The sequence below is a fragment of the Leptodactylus fuscus genome, chromosome 7 (assembly GCF_031893055.1).
Source record: "Leptodactylus fuscus isolate aLepFus1 chromosome 7, aLepFus1.hap2, whole genome shotgun sequence".
Classification (NCBI taxonomy): Eukaryota; Metazoa; Chordata; class Amphibia; order Anura; family Leptodactylidae; genus Leptodactylus; species Leptodactylus fuscus.
Window position 1 is genome coordinate 63386371 of NC_134271.1, and position 15940 is coordinate 63402310.

The following is a 15940-nucleotide window of genomic DNA, read 5'->3' on the forward strand; positions in this document are numbered from 1 at the left end:
TTTTACAATTCATATATAGGTGCAATCTACATCAGAATTGGTGTAACATGAGTTACTAATTTGCTACTTCTATTATACTCTACAGCTGCCTGTACAATGGCTCCAAACCATAATCCTCTCAGAAACCAATATATATATATATATATATATATATATATATATATATATATATATATATATATATATATATATATATATACACACACACAGTCCTATGAAAACGTTTGGGCACCCCTATTAATCTTAATCATTTTTTGTTCTAAATATTTTGGTGTTTGCAACAGCCATTTCAGTTTGATATATCTAATAACTGATGGACACAGTAATATTTCAGGATTGAAATGAGGTTTATTGTAATAACAGAAAATGTGCAATATGCATTAAACCAAAATTTGACCGGTGCAAAAGTATGGGCACCCTTATCATTTTATTGATTTGAATTCCCCTAACTACTTTTTACTGACTTACTGAAGCACAAAATTGGTTTTGTAACCTCAGTGAGCTTTGAACTTCATAGCCAGATGTATCCAATCATAAGAAAAGGTATTTAAGGTGGCCAATTGCAAATTGATCTCCTATTTGAATCTCCTCTGAAGAGTGGCATCATGGGCTACTCAAAACAACTCTCAAATGATCTGAAAACAAAGATTGTTCAACATAGTTGTTCAGGGGAAGGATACAAAAAGTTGTCTCAGAGATTTAACCTGTCAGTTTCCACTGTGAGGAACATAGTAAGGAAATGGAAGACCACAGGGACAGTTCTTGTTAAGCCCAGAAGTGGCAGGCCAAGAAAAATATCAGAAAGACAGAGAAGAAGAATGGTGAGAACAGTCAAGGACAATCCACAGACCACCTCCAAAGAGCTGCAGCATCATCTTGCTGCAGATGGTGTCACCGTGCATCGTCAACTATACAGCGCACTTTGCACAAATAGAAGCTGTATGGGAGAGTGATGAGAAAGAAGCCGTTTCTGCACGTACGCCACAAATAGAGTTGCCTGAGGTATGAAAAAGCACATTTGGACAAGGCAGCTTCATTTTGGAAACAAAAATTGAGTTGTTTGGTTATAAAAAAAGGCGTTATGCATGGCGTCCAAAAAGAAACAGCATTCCAAGAAAAACACATGCTACCCACTGTAAAATTTGGTGGAGGTTCCATCATGCTTTGTGGCTGTGTGGCCAATGCCGGCACCGGGAATCTTATTAAAGTTGAGGGTCGCATGGATTCCACTCAGTATCAGCAGATTCTTGAGAATAGTTCAAGAATCAGTGACGAAGTTGAAGTTACGCCGGGGATGGATATTTCAGCAAGACAATGATCCAAAACACCGCTCCAAATCCTCAGGCATTCATGCAGAGGAACAATTACAATGTTCTGGAATGGCCATCCCAGTCCCCAGACCTGAATATCATTGAACATCTGTGGGATGATTTGAAGCGGGCTGTCCATGCTCGGCGACCATCTAACTTAACTGAACTTGAATTGTTTGTCCAAAATACCTTTATCCAGGATCCAGGAACTGATTAAAAGCTACAGGAAGCGACTAGAGGCTGTTATCTTTGCAAAAGGAGGATCTACTAAATATTAATGTCACTTTTCTGTTGAGGTGCCCATACTTTTGCACCGGTCAAATTTTGGTTTAATGCATATTGCACATTTTCTGTTAGTACAATAAACCTAATTTCAATCCTGAAATATTACTGTGTCCATCAGTTATTAGATATATCAAACTGAAATGGCTGCTGCAAACACCAAAATATTTAGAACTAAAAATGATTAAGATTAATAGGGGTGCCCAAACTTTTTCATAGGACTATATATATATATATATATATATATATATATATATATATATATAATGTGATTACCGTACAGTAATGTGACATCACAAGTGACATCTTACCTGATCTGTATACACATCAACACACTATTCATGAATACACTAGATTTATGGTCTGTGTCTTGTGTATTCATTCAGCTCTACTAGTCGTACAGATCTAAGATAACATTTGTCCAAAAGGGATAAAAGGAAATAGTATAACAAAAGATCCATTGCTTAACAGTACCTATATAATATCCCACTGCACAGACACTGCTACCTGTTGCTCCCTGCTGGTCTCGGTTTACTTAGCTGATGTAGTGATGATGTCCCTGTCTATATATGTGGCTGCTACAGGCAACCACTGATCTGTTATGAGGTCAGTATTTGGCTGCAGCAGTCATACAGGTAGTGGCGGAGGGACTGCACTGGAACAGCAGTAGACTTAACAGGCCAGTAATTGTTATTTCATGCCATAACCAACCTGAGCCATTTTTCTCCATTTCAGAAATTCCCATAAAGCAAATCAGATCAGTCTGACCCTCTATTAAAATGTTATTTTTATTTAGAGTATTTTAGCATTCCAGTGCCATTGGTATCACTGTATGCAGGCATAGCTTTGAAGAAATGTTACTATCAACATAGTTTTAAGAGAGCTTTCTATTTACAGGATGGATTGTATTTTTCAGTGGATTCATTTTGGGATGCAAGGTCCTTGATCTTGGTGGACACTTTTTCTTTCTGCAACAACATTATGTTGTATGATGACTTGTGTGTAAAAATTCAAGGCACTTATCAGTTCATTATAGCAATTTCTCAACACATTTATGCCTAGGATTACTGATGGAAACTCAGTGTCTTGGACGTTGGCATTAATGACATCCTACCTGGGAAGTTCGGTCTCTCCCACCTTAAGCATTACAATATTAATGGGAGATGGATTATCTATTGAGATTGTTGGTGATGACATTGGTCCATGTGTTGGTGGGATTTACTAGCTGGTGCCACTTCCAGAATTTTTCATAATGTTTCCTTCTGAGTGGTGGTAACGTGCGAGCCATTCTCCAGTAATGAGGGAAATGCTATGCCGTCAATATGGATAGTGGTTCGTGGGCACAGTCGAAGTTATCAGGTATTGAGAAGGAATTATGGGCCTCGGAGAATGTCTTTTTAACTATATGGGGCTCACAATCTACATTTAAAAGAAAAAAAAAAAAAACACAATTCCACGCAATCACCAGGGTTTTGAACCATCACCTGACTGCAGAACAATACTGAGGATAACTTGCAGTTTTTGCAATAAATCCAAAAAGTTCAACAATGCCATTGGTTTTACATGACATTCCTTTTATACATAAAATCTGGCTCATGTGCATGGTCATATTACAGCTCCTTTTTGTACAGAACTGTAATAGAGCTCTCACATACATACATGGTGCCTCTACTTTACCACTCTAAGGCCTCCTGCACATGACCATTGGTATCCATGTCTTCTGTGGTTTTAATGACCCGTAAAATCCAAATGAATTGACAGAGCAGCAAGTAGGATAGGTATAGGACCTGCTCCAAAATCTACGGATCTTCAATTCTGCCTGGACACACACCCGCAAAACCTACAGCTGTGGATTTTGGCCCATTGAAAAGCATGTGTCCATACTTTGATCAACTCTTGTGAATCCCCCATTGTCAAAAGTATGTTAGTGTGCATGAAACCTAAGCCTTCAATTTTATCTAGAGGTTTTTGTTATTGTATTGCACGTGTACAAATCTACTGTGACCCATTGAACCCCTGTACAGAGGTGTCTTCCATTAGAAACATTGCCATGGAGCATATTTGGCTGCATACTAGGGTAAACATATGTAGTATGTATCTTACTATAGATTGTGAGCTAGATTCCCCAAACTATCTGACAAGCTACAACGGGAGCCTCTTGTTTTGTAAGTAAATCTCGGAATTAATTTTTTTTCTTGTTAAATAACTATCCACATGGGGTTTGAGTCTGTACAAAAATCAATTAATTCTGAGACATGTTTAATTAGTTATTGTAAACCCTGATGGAACCTTTCAGTCTTCATGTCTTATCCGTGTGCAAAGTGCAAATGAAACTTTCTCAGGGCTGACACATAATTATCAAAAAAGTTTCTATCATTGTAAATACTCTATTGTAAGTAATAAATTGGCCAACACTGCCTGCTTTTGTTCATTTGTTAACAGGAAATACTCCATTAAGCAATCATTCATTCCACTGACAAGCCAATAATTGCACCACCATGCTGATAGGATTCCAACTAAATCTGTAGTTACAGAAATTTGACAACGCAATGCCACAGCACAGAATTCCACTTGTCACATTGTTAGGGGCATGTTACCTTTAGATTATGTATCTCCACAAGCTGTGTCATAAGAATCTTCTGAGGTAGTCAAGCATGCCCTTCCTTATCTTAGCTGGCGCTATTAATCAGATTTCTGTAACAATACACTTAGACGGCTTCCGCCAACTCTCTACTGTGTGAGACTGGCAGAACTACAGAACTATAAACCCAATGAGTTATTATAATGCACAATAGAAACAGTTGTTTTATAGATTAGTACAACCAAGCCCTTGTTGAAATTTTTAGGTGAACCATTTTGCCACAAAACAAGTTTAATTGTTCTGTTCTCTGTATACGAATAGTATACCCGGAGTTATTGGGGTGGTGTTGTAGGGTGGCAGAATCATGAAGTCATTGTTGAGAAGTGTGGTAGGCATGCCTATTGACTGACATTCCCCTTACCTGCTAGGGCTGATGTCCATAGGCAAAGATGATGAGGAAAAGGCCTGCTTACAGTACTGACTGCGTGACTCTGCAGCAATGTAACAACCAGATGGTATAATTAAGGGATGGTGTGACCAGCACCTACAATAGCCCCTAGGATAGGGTCCCAACCCGGTTTAACATCTATAATGAAGAGATCCTAGTAGGGATGGTTAAGGTATCAAAGATTTTTTATTAAGGATGCACTGTGCCTTAATAAAAATCTTTGATACCTTAACCATCCCTACTAGGATCTCTTCAAACCAGATGGTATAGGTATGCTATTAGATAGCATAAAGCCAGTGTTATAGTTCTGTGTATATATATATATATATATATATATATATATATATATATATATATATATATATATAAAATAAACTTTAACTACAGAACCGCTAGTCTGCAGACACTGCAGCAAGGTCCACAGGCCCAGATGGGCGGCTGTAAGTCTGAACAGCGTGCTACCAGTTAAACTACACTGGCAGTCATGTGGCGCGGTACAAATGTGAACAAGCTGCAACAACACCCTGCCAGTTAACCTCACTGGACAGGTGCACAGTACAGCTGAAACAGCAAGGCTGCCAAGGGTTAACAGTCACCCCTGGTCAGCAACAAAACATGCTCCTGCAGCAGCTAGGAGTACACAGGAAGTTTGACAGTATAAAGAGGCTACCTCAGGGACCACACCTGCTGTCAATGCCTCAGGCTGGAACAGAGCCCACCGCTCCTAGCCTAGTGTAGGGCTGACAGTTCAGGATTTATAGGCACTAACTACAGCGTAGATAGAGGCTAAAGAAACCCCACACAGAGGCCTAGTCTGAACACCTGCCTGGATACTCGAGCCTAGCCCTGAACTACTGTCGTTAGCAAACTTCAGTCAAAGTGTGAGCACCGGGTGGGCGTCGGCTCACACTATTTAAAGGGAAGTCCCCGCCCAATAGGGGCGGTTGCCATGACCTCACCGCTCATGCTCAATAGAGAAGAAATGGCACATAGCTTGTGAGCGGCTCCAAAAAGTCTGAGCATGCTCAGTAGGCCGCAAGCTGGACTTACACTCCAGACACCTCACTACCCGAGGCCGAGGGCCAGAGTTAGATTGACCCGCAGGTGGAGCTGTGAGCTGAGAGAGAATCCTGCGGGACCCAATCCTAACAGCCAGGAAATGGTCGTCATAGTTTATAAAAGCCCTAAAGCGCTATGTCTGCATTTTGGTGGGCAAAAAAAAATTACAGGATTTGACTTAAAGGGAATGTTCAATTAAAAATGCCCTACTTTTTAAATTTATGTTAAACTTATTTTTAAAAATGTGGGTTTTTTTTAATTTTACATGTCAATATCTATTTTCAAAAATATGCTACAAACTCTGGCCAATGAAGCTAATAATAGGTTGTCACTTTCTGTTCTGTAGGGATCACTTTTCAGCAGTCATCCCATCATTGCAGTCAGAATTACAATGACAGGTTATGTATAGATAACACTGGATAATACCATTCACAAAAGGTAATGGTCACAGATCAGTTCTTTCCTTTCCCTGCACAGCGTCCTCTGCACTAGTCACAGAGCATGCCCAGAACATTCTCCTTTAAAAGTCAATGGGGAGATTTATGAAGAATGGCATTTTAAGTTGGGTATTTATTAGTGTTGAGCGAGTAGTATTCGTTGAATACCTCGCTGGCATAGGAATGCGTGTAATCAGCCGAACACCAAGGGGTTAAACACTTCAAAGATTCGATGCGTTTAACCCCTTTGTGTACGGCTGATTACACGCATTCCTATGCTGGCTAGGTATTCGACGAATACTGCTCGCTCAACACTAGTATTTCTGTTTATTTTTTTGGATCAGTATCTTCCAGTAACTATGCCGACTAGATGACCCATATAAATCAGACAATTTTGGTGAGTTTCATCAATTGTGTATAGGCCCCTTTATACATGCTTTAGCTGAAAGATTACATCACATACAGTAGTTAAAAACAAAGATATTTCCAGTTTTCCTTACACCATAAGCCAAAACAATGTTGATGTAGACCACATGAAAGAGCAATTTATATCCAGCAGCTGAAAGCAAACAGAGTGTAGATAAAGACACCATATAGTAACATGAAACAAAAATGGCATCACCGGAGACAGTGACGGATTACCCAATATGTTACTGGATTCACTTTCATAGGCCTTTTTCCAGCTGGCCATAGCAGATTGTGTATCATTACCTGACTTTTCCAAGCTAGGAAGAGGTGCAATGCTCTGCAGACACATTGTGCCCTAATGAGATGCCAATGAGATATTCCTGGAAACACGACTGAAACTGTTTCATATTCATTTCACTGTTGGAAGCATCTGTAAATTATCAGAACTACTACCTCTCATGCACATAATTATATTCAACACAAAAAAGAGGAGTATAATTTAAAAGCCATCTATTCCAAACGTCCCACAGCCTCAAACTTCTGTGTTATAAAATCCCTTTTAAGTACTTAGCAATACATTTTATTGTATTCATAAAAAAATGGATTTAACAGTAAGAACGCTGCCCAAACCCATATGTTTAAGTTTAACGAAATGTATCTGGATGGAGAAATGAAAGGTGTAATTAACGTTTACCATCGAATCTAATCCATCTTGGTTTTAAAGAGAGCGCCCATCACCTTTCCACAGTGTAGCCTGGCACCTAGACAGTTGAGGTAAAGAGCCAAACCTGATAACATCAATCTGAATTCCTATCAAAGGCATTAACATAAGGCAGCTAGCTGTTTATTACTGAAAATCTTAGTATGATGGCACAGTTCTAGCAACTACATGTCTTTGCGGAGGTATATGGACTACAGAGGAAAACGCGGACCTCTTAGTACTTTACGCTTATAATCCATAGGGCTGATGCCAACTCACTGGCAGTGCACAGAATGGGTACCCACAAAATAGTAACTCACTAGGCATATGACCATAACGCAGTAAAACTTACATGGTCTCATGGCAGATGACTGGCTTGTCACTCTTAGGAAACTCTAGAGACCTCACAGTCACTGTTATTTTCCTGGTCACTGTCAGACTCCAAATATTCTGAGCACCTTAGAGCAGCAGAGACTTGGCCTCCCATCTGAACACTGCAATATGCACGTATTTGCACATGGAGTCCATCCAGTCTGCAGAATATTCAGAACTAGAGACAATCCGATTTGTTCCAAGCCAGGTCAAACCTGAATATACCAATTGTTTGGCTTTTAATGAATCCAAACATTGACACATGTATTGTGGTAACTTATTATACTCTGAGGGTTTTTTAGGTGGAGGCCTAGGGGAGGTGAAAAACTTAAAAATCGTTTATACTTACCTTTCCTCACCTGTTTTGGGCTTCTTTGCGATGTTTGGTTCTCTCCTAGTGATGTCACTGCTGAGGCCTATGATTAAGCAGCATTGAGACCCCAGAATATAATAATTTCACTTCTGTCTCTATCTAAACTTGTTCAACCCATAACAAATCAGGGACCCGATCCACCTGAACCTGAAACAAAAAGGAATCTTGGGAGTTTTGCTCATCTCTACTCAGGACTCAGTGATCTCAGAGTCATGGGTAGGTAGGGTTTGACACACTCTGAGGGCTTCAAGGGAGGGAGGGCCTCCAGCTCCCAGAGTCCTACCATCTCTTGTCTTTTTCAACATATGCAGTGAGAATTGATCTTTCCATTGCTATGAAATCATCCATCCTACTACAATAGCAAAAGCAGTGCTCCCTGGGCTGAAGGTCCACCCCCAGTGCACCAACTGCCTCATTTGCACAGCCCTTCAAAGTTGTTTTATAATGTAATGTCATCTGCAACATGGTGGTGACAGTTGAGTATGCTTGGAGAGTTGTCTATTAGGTCTCCTACATGAAAGATATAAATAGGAGGGGCTACATATGTTACTATGGTCTTCCTTGACCAAGGAATTTCTATACAGGGTTAAATATTTACTGATATATTACTCTGTGCACAGTTTTGTATTACTTTGCCAGATGGTGGCACTAGCTATGATTCTTCTCGCTCACAACCCATGAGTATTGAAAGGGGCCTAAAGATGTTGTCCAGGCAACTGCCCCCTAGGGCTCCGGTGTCCTCCCAACGCAGTCCAATCCTGCTTCTCTGGCGTCTCCTAAAAGCGATACTGTTTGCATCTGTGACATCACGGATCCCTTCTGCTGAAGCTGCTGATTGGTCTCAATGGCCACATGTGTCTGGCACTTCAACCGCACGCCACCACTGGACCGAGAAGACTGGACTGCGCTGGGAGGCACCGGAGCATTGAGGAAAGGTGAGTATATTTATTTTTTTATTTTTTGTACTACCTCCGGCTATTTAAATAATAAATTTAATGTCCAATTTTGTATGGACAACCCGTTTAATGTCATGTTATTTACCCTTCAAAGACTGAGTAGGAAGGGTCCAAACATACTAGCTTATGTATGTATGATAATGTGAACATACACCAGGAAATAAACCCATAGATAACATCAAAAGATAGATAGATGATTTATATAGATAGATAGATAGATAGATAGATAGATAGATAGATAGGTAGATAGATACGTAGATAGATACGTAGATAGATACGTAGATAGATACGTAGATAGATACGTAGATAGATACGTAGATAGATACGTAGATAGATACGTAGATAGATACGTAGATAGATACGTAGATAGATAGATAGATAGATAGATAGATAGATAGATAGATAGATAGATAGATAGATACGTAGATACGTAGATAGATAGATAGATAGATAGATAGATAGATAGATAGAAAGATAGATACGTAGATAGATAGATACGTAGATAGATAGATAGATAGATAGATACAGATAGATAGATACCGTAGATAGATGATTTATAGAGATAGATAGATAGATAGATAGATAGATAGATAGATAGATAGATAGATAATTTATAGACATAGATGATAGATAGATAGATAGATAGATAGATAGATAGATAGATAGATAGATACGTAGATAGATACGTAGATAGATACGTAGATAGATAGATAGATAGATAGATAGATAGATAGATAGATAGATAGATAGATAGATAGATACGTAGATACGTAGATAGATAGATAGATAGATAGATACGTAGATAGATAGATACGTAGATAGATAGATAGATAGATAGATAGATAGATAGATAGATAGATAGATAGATAGAGACAGATAGATAGATACCGTAGATAGATGATTTATAGAGATAGATAGATAGATAGATAGATAGATAGATAGATAGATAGATAGATAGATAGATAGATAATTTATAGACATAGATGATAGATAGATAGATAGATAGATAGATAGATAGATACGTAGATAGATAGATATATACGTACATAGATAGATAGATAGATAGATAGATAGATGATAGATAGATACGTACATAGATAGATAGATACGTACATAGATAGATAGATAGATAGATAGATGATTTATAGACATAGATAGATGATAGATAGATGATAGATAGATAGATAGATAGATAGATAGATAGATGATAGATAGATACGTACATAGATAGATAGATACGTACATAGATAGATAGATAGATAGATAGATAGATGATTTATAGACATAGATAGATGATAGATAGATGATAGATAGATAGATAGATAGATAGATAGATACGTACATAGATAGATAGATAGATAGATAGATAGATAGATAGATAGATAGATGATTTATAGACATAGATGATAGATAGATAGATAGATAGATAGATAGATAGATGATAGATAGATACGTACATAGATAGATAGATACGTACATAGATAGATAGATAGATGATTTATAGACATAGATAGATGATAGATAGATAGATAGATAGATAGATAGATAGATAGATAGATAGATAGATATGAATTGAAAACATTGTTGAATAATCTCCTAAAAAGAAAGAATATCTGTATTATTTTGGAATGGCGGCTTTTATGTGTTTCCTGTAGGTGATTTTTCACTGTACTTGAGAGATTTACAGTTTCTGAATACTATTTCCCGGCGTAGACGTTGCTGCAATCTATCACAAGTGGCTGTTGTTCAGGAATAATATCTCAGCTATTTTCTCTAAACAAATCCATTGTTTTAGGTGTAGAAAATGAGCTCCCCTTCAATAAGCAAATCCATTCCTTGGCTTATTTTAGATGGTTTGTATAATGTATGCAGTTTTATTTAGTTTGTTGAAACAGAGAAAAGAAATGTAACTTGTGTTTTTTTTTTTTTATTTCCTTAGTTTCAAGCCACAGTAAAAGAAGGAGTAACTGGTGTCATGGTTAACCTGACTGTTAATGATAAGGATGACCCCAACACAGGAGCATGGAAAGCCGTCTACACCATTATCAATGGAAACCCAGGGCAGAGCTTTGAAATTCATACGAATCCCAACACAAATGAGGGGATGCTCTCTGTGGTTAAGGTAAGTCTCCGCTGGACTAACATTGTCATATTCAACAGATCAGGGTCGTAACTGGAGGGGTTGCAGAGGGTGCAGTCTCACCAGGGCCCAGGAATCTTAGTGGGCCCATAAGCACTGGCATCATTATTGAGATTGCAGCTTCCATCTGGCCCATAAGCCAAGGAGACTCACAGATTACCCCAACCACACTAAGGTCGATTAAACTCCTTAGCCCCCATAACCATAGTTACATAGCAGATGAGGTTGGATAAAGACATTAGTCCATCACTATCACGAATTCACTGTAGGATTGAGGTAGGGAGCCCCAGACAAGAAATTGCAGCGGGCCCACAAGACCTTAGTTAGTCCACTGCAACACATAATCACTGACCTGAGCTATTATAAATGTTATCAGGGATATCACTATATTATAGAGCACATTACAGGGGACATAATCCTCTAATGCATCCACTTCATTATGTAATATAGTATGTAGCATTCATTACTGTATACTAATGACATTATATATTATTTATTACTATTTTTACTTTATTTTAAGGTGGCACATGAGTCAGACTCCACCCAAAATACTAATGGCCTAATTATAACGATCAATTTTCAAGTCTCAAAGACCTTCAACAGGGCACTACATGTCATGGGAACCATTGATCAGAGCTCTTAGATCTTTGGACTTAGTAAAAAGTAAAAAAAAAAAAAAACTGCTTTCGATTAATGTCAGATCTGTTATTGTAGCTCAACTTCATTGAAGTGAATGAAGCAGAGCTGCAATACCACATATAACCTGTAAACAGGTGTAGCGCTGTGTTATCAAGAAAGCAACCATATTTTTCTATTCCAGGAACACCCAGGAGTCATGATAAAACTTAGGCTGTTAATCTCCATTAAAGTTTCTAATTGGAGCAGCCACATATCCGGTTGTTTTATTTTAGGAAATAATTTGATTTTTACATCCCTGAAAAGTAGCAACTATCTTAATTAATTCACCCAAAAAAGTTATTTCGAGTTGCTACTGACTGAAATCATTTCAGAGCTTATTTTTCCTTTCTCAGGAACGTGGTAATTATTTTGTTAAGGCCGTTATTTGCTGTGTCAAAAATAGAACCTGCTCGAAAATGCAAATTATTGTGCCAGGAACCTTCCAAGGTGAAATGTGCAAAGTGATAATTCTGCTGAATGACATTAGATGAGCTTTTCTACTTTGCTGCGTCATCCACTTATAAATATGATAATACCTGATATAGAAGATCATTATTGTCACCTATTCAGCCAGCTGCTTGCTCCACCGCAATATTAGGAAAGAGGATTCTTGGCATTGAGCAGAACTGTAATTGATGCTCAACCAAATGATCAACCAAAAGCTGAAATCTGGTGTTCGACAAAAGCTCAAGCACTTGTTATAAATTATGACTAGTCTTAGGCCTCATTCATATCTGCGTTGTGCCAGTGAAAGCACATGGACTCCATAGACTAGAATCTCCGCAGGGACATGTGGACAGGAAAGTAGTTCACAATCTACCTTCCTGTCCGCATGATTTGTGTGGGCAGCAGGTGGCAAGCACACGGACCCTATTATAGTCTATGGGGTCCATGTGCTTTTACTGCACAGCGCTGTTCAGGGGGGTCCCATGCGGACTCCCCCAGACGGAATACCAATGCAGATGTGAACCAAGCATAAGTTGTATGAGAAGACATTTTTGTAAGGACCACCTTTCATTTATAAAGAACATATTGGAATCCTTTTTGGAACCAAACTGAAGATCACCTAGAATAAATAAATCAGGACAGGTTATTTATTGTAATAGTATATAAATCATGTTTGTGTGGGTTTACTCCAGGTACTCCAGTTTCCTCCCACACTCCAAAGACATACTGATGGAGAATGTGGATTATGAGCCCTATATGGGACAGTGACTGATTACGTCTGTATAGCGCTGCGGAATATGATGGCCCTATATAAAAAAAATAATATATAAATTAAAACAGGTTGACAAATCCATGAAGGATGCAGGGTGTGTATACATGTATCTTCCAAAATTACACAATAATACATGTCAAAGACAGATCAGTGTGGACCTATCCATATTTTACCAAGTGCCTCACCTATTTTGTAGATTATATCTATATATAAACTGTAAAATTTTGCTTAAAGGTTGATGTACCCTTTACAAATCTTGCAACCTTGTCTTTGCTGCAAGTATCCTGGTAAAAAAAAAAGAAAAAGAAAAAACCTTTGAGTGCAAAAATCTTTGCATAAAATGACAGGGTATGGTTGGTGATGGATGAATAAGACGTCACTAGTTATGAATGCATGAATACGTGTCTGCTACATTTATCTCTCTAAATTAAATAGCATTTTGTATTTAGTGTAAACTGTGTGATACAGGAATCTCTGTGCTGATCTAGAGCCGTAGGTTCAGGCCGCATACAGCCCCCACTGCTCTGACACTGACAAACAGCAGTGAATTAAGAATGGGACTTGTTCAGGTGACAGATTATACAAAATATATGAAAAATCCCAGTTTTCATCTGAATGCTCATTCATTTTTAATAAAGCGTTGTTTGTGTTTGCCCGACCAAGCCAGGATAAAAATGATCATATATATTGCAGCTCATGCACAGCTCCGTGTTATAATAAGTGCAATATTGAGCTAGGCTTTCATAAACATGGAGGAAGACAAATCAGACGCCTGATACAATCTTCTAAATATGGCTCAAAGACCTAATAGCATTTATCAGATGTTCGATTTCTTACAAACTGGAGATAATTTATTGCAGAAAAGAATGTAGTGAGAAAATACATGCCATATTGCTACTAAGAGCTGGAGCTCTATATTATGAAAGGATTCCCTTATGTGCAGATGTGTAACTCATATACTACTTGTCTGCTTTATAGAAGGGGCTTTGGGGAGGTTACAAAGGAGGCTGACGTCACTGATATAAAGCACTCAATTCAATATACTAAATAACAGCATTTTTAGTAAACCCCAAAAATGAATGGAAAGCACTACAATCCTGCTAAACCCTGACCAGACCACGTAGTATAAACTCATTATGGGTGGGTTCACATTACTAGTATTTAATGCATGTAGGACTTTTTCTTCTGTTACATAAACAAACATGCCAGAAGACAGTGTCTGTCAATGGGAATGGACACAGATGGAGGGGGTTCCATTCGTGATTGTTACCCTACTACCGTTTATTTCTATAGCCGTCATCCTATGATGGATAACAACGGACTGTAATAACAATAGTGTGAACATAGCCGTATACAAATCTTCCCAGACCCCTAAAAGAATAAAGATCTGATCTTATAAAAAAAGACAGCTAAATAAATATTAACCCCCAGACCAGAACTCCTACTAATAGGAACCCCAGACCAGCCTACCTAAAATATATATATATATATATATATATATATATATATATATATATATATATATATCCCAGATCAGAGCGCCTTTAACATGTCCCTGTGTCGGGACTCTGGACTTCATTGCAGAAAGTGAGCACCAGCTGGGGGGCAAGCAGTATTGGAATGGGAGTGGCAATGATCAGTGAGGCCTTTTTTGTCCACCATTTTGTGCTGTTTGAAAAATAGTATTCTTATTTACTAGCCAACCCTTTATATGGACATTCCTTTTTTGGATATTTGCTGCCATGTCCCTAACTAGTTCCTAAAATGAAGCCACTGAGGGAGTACCTGACATATTCACATCTCTGTATTTCTAGGCAGAGGACTTCATGACATGGAACAGTGCGTCATACATTGCTAGCAATGAAATAGAATGGGCAAGGTTGTGGTTACCCCAGGATAGAAATGCTCCAGCAACACACACACACACAGGCAGGTGCAAAACACAGACAGAAGCTAAGGCCCCGCGTAGCAAGCCAAAACAAAACAAAACAAAAAAAAAAACGCAGAAAAGACCACAACATTTTTCACAGATTTCTTCTATGGACTTTCTGCCCCTATTATACCTATATGGAAAGTGCCAGCATCTTTGTAGGTATAATTGACATCTTGCAATTTTCCAAAAAACATGACGTTTTTGCAAATTGCAGCTTTTCCATTGCAATTTTTTTTCTGCAATGTGTGGATGAGATTATCCCAAATCCTATCCACTTAGCAGGTACTGTAAAAGGCAGCATTTTTTGTCACGGCGGAAATGTGGGGCCCTGGCCTTAGATGGTTTTTATGTACCCCACAAGGATTATATGAAACTATATGACTACCCCCTGTAAAAACAAGCCCTCATACAACTACATCAACGGAAAATAAAAAAGTTATGTATGCGATGAGAGAGTGAAGGGTGCGGTGTGGGAGGACAGGTATGTTCCAGCCTGGCAGCTAAAGGGTGTATGGTAAGACCCACACCAGGGAGGTCAGCTGGGTAATCAAGGCCTGATATACTCTGTGTGTGAGGACTGGGATGTGTGGCACCACACTGACAGAGCTGACCTGTCCAAACAGAACCCATAAACTAGGTACTGTGCCACCCATTGTTGTTACCAGAGCGAGAGTCTGACAGCCAGGCTCCTGTATAGTCAGGGAGCAGTTTCTTATGTTTAGTTAGTTCTCAGCCGAGAAGGGTTTTGTTTTGTTTATTTGTACCTTTGCAAAGGCAGTTTATGCAATGCAAGTGAATAAAGACTCTGTCCCTCAGTCTCTGTGTCCCTGTTTCCCGCACTTCTCCCGAGCAACTACCTGAGTGATTCCCCACGATGGATATTGGGATACTGTGATCACACTTGACAGAAGTCTTTGTTTGAGGAGTAGGATACCAGTTTCTCATCTGTAACAATAATATGCCGCACACAACACATCACAGGTGCTCAGTCCTCCACAACTGGCAACTTAATCACCGCCTGACATACTCACAGCAGTTTTTCCT

At 38.7% G+C, this 15940-nt stretch overlaps 1 protein-coding gene across 1 annotated transcript in view; it reads left to right on the forward strand.

The window, feature by feature from the left end:
- The window catches only part of LOC142213643 (cadherin-13-like), a 157677-nt gene that overhangs the window by 61875 nt on the left and 79862 nt on the right, over positions 1-15940 (forward strand). The window contains exon 3 of the mRNA XM_075282044.1: positions 10866-11048. Coding sequence (XP_075138145.1) covers positions 10866-11048 — 183 coding nt within the window. The remainder of the gene's footprint in view (positions 1-10865; positions 11049-15940) is intronic.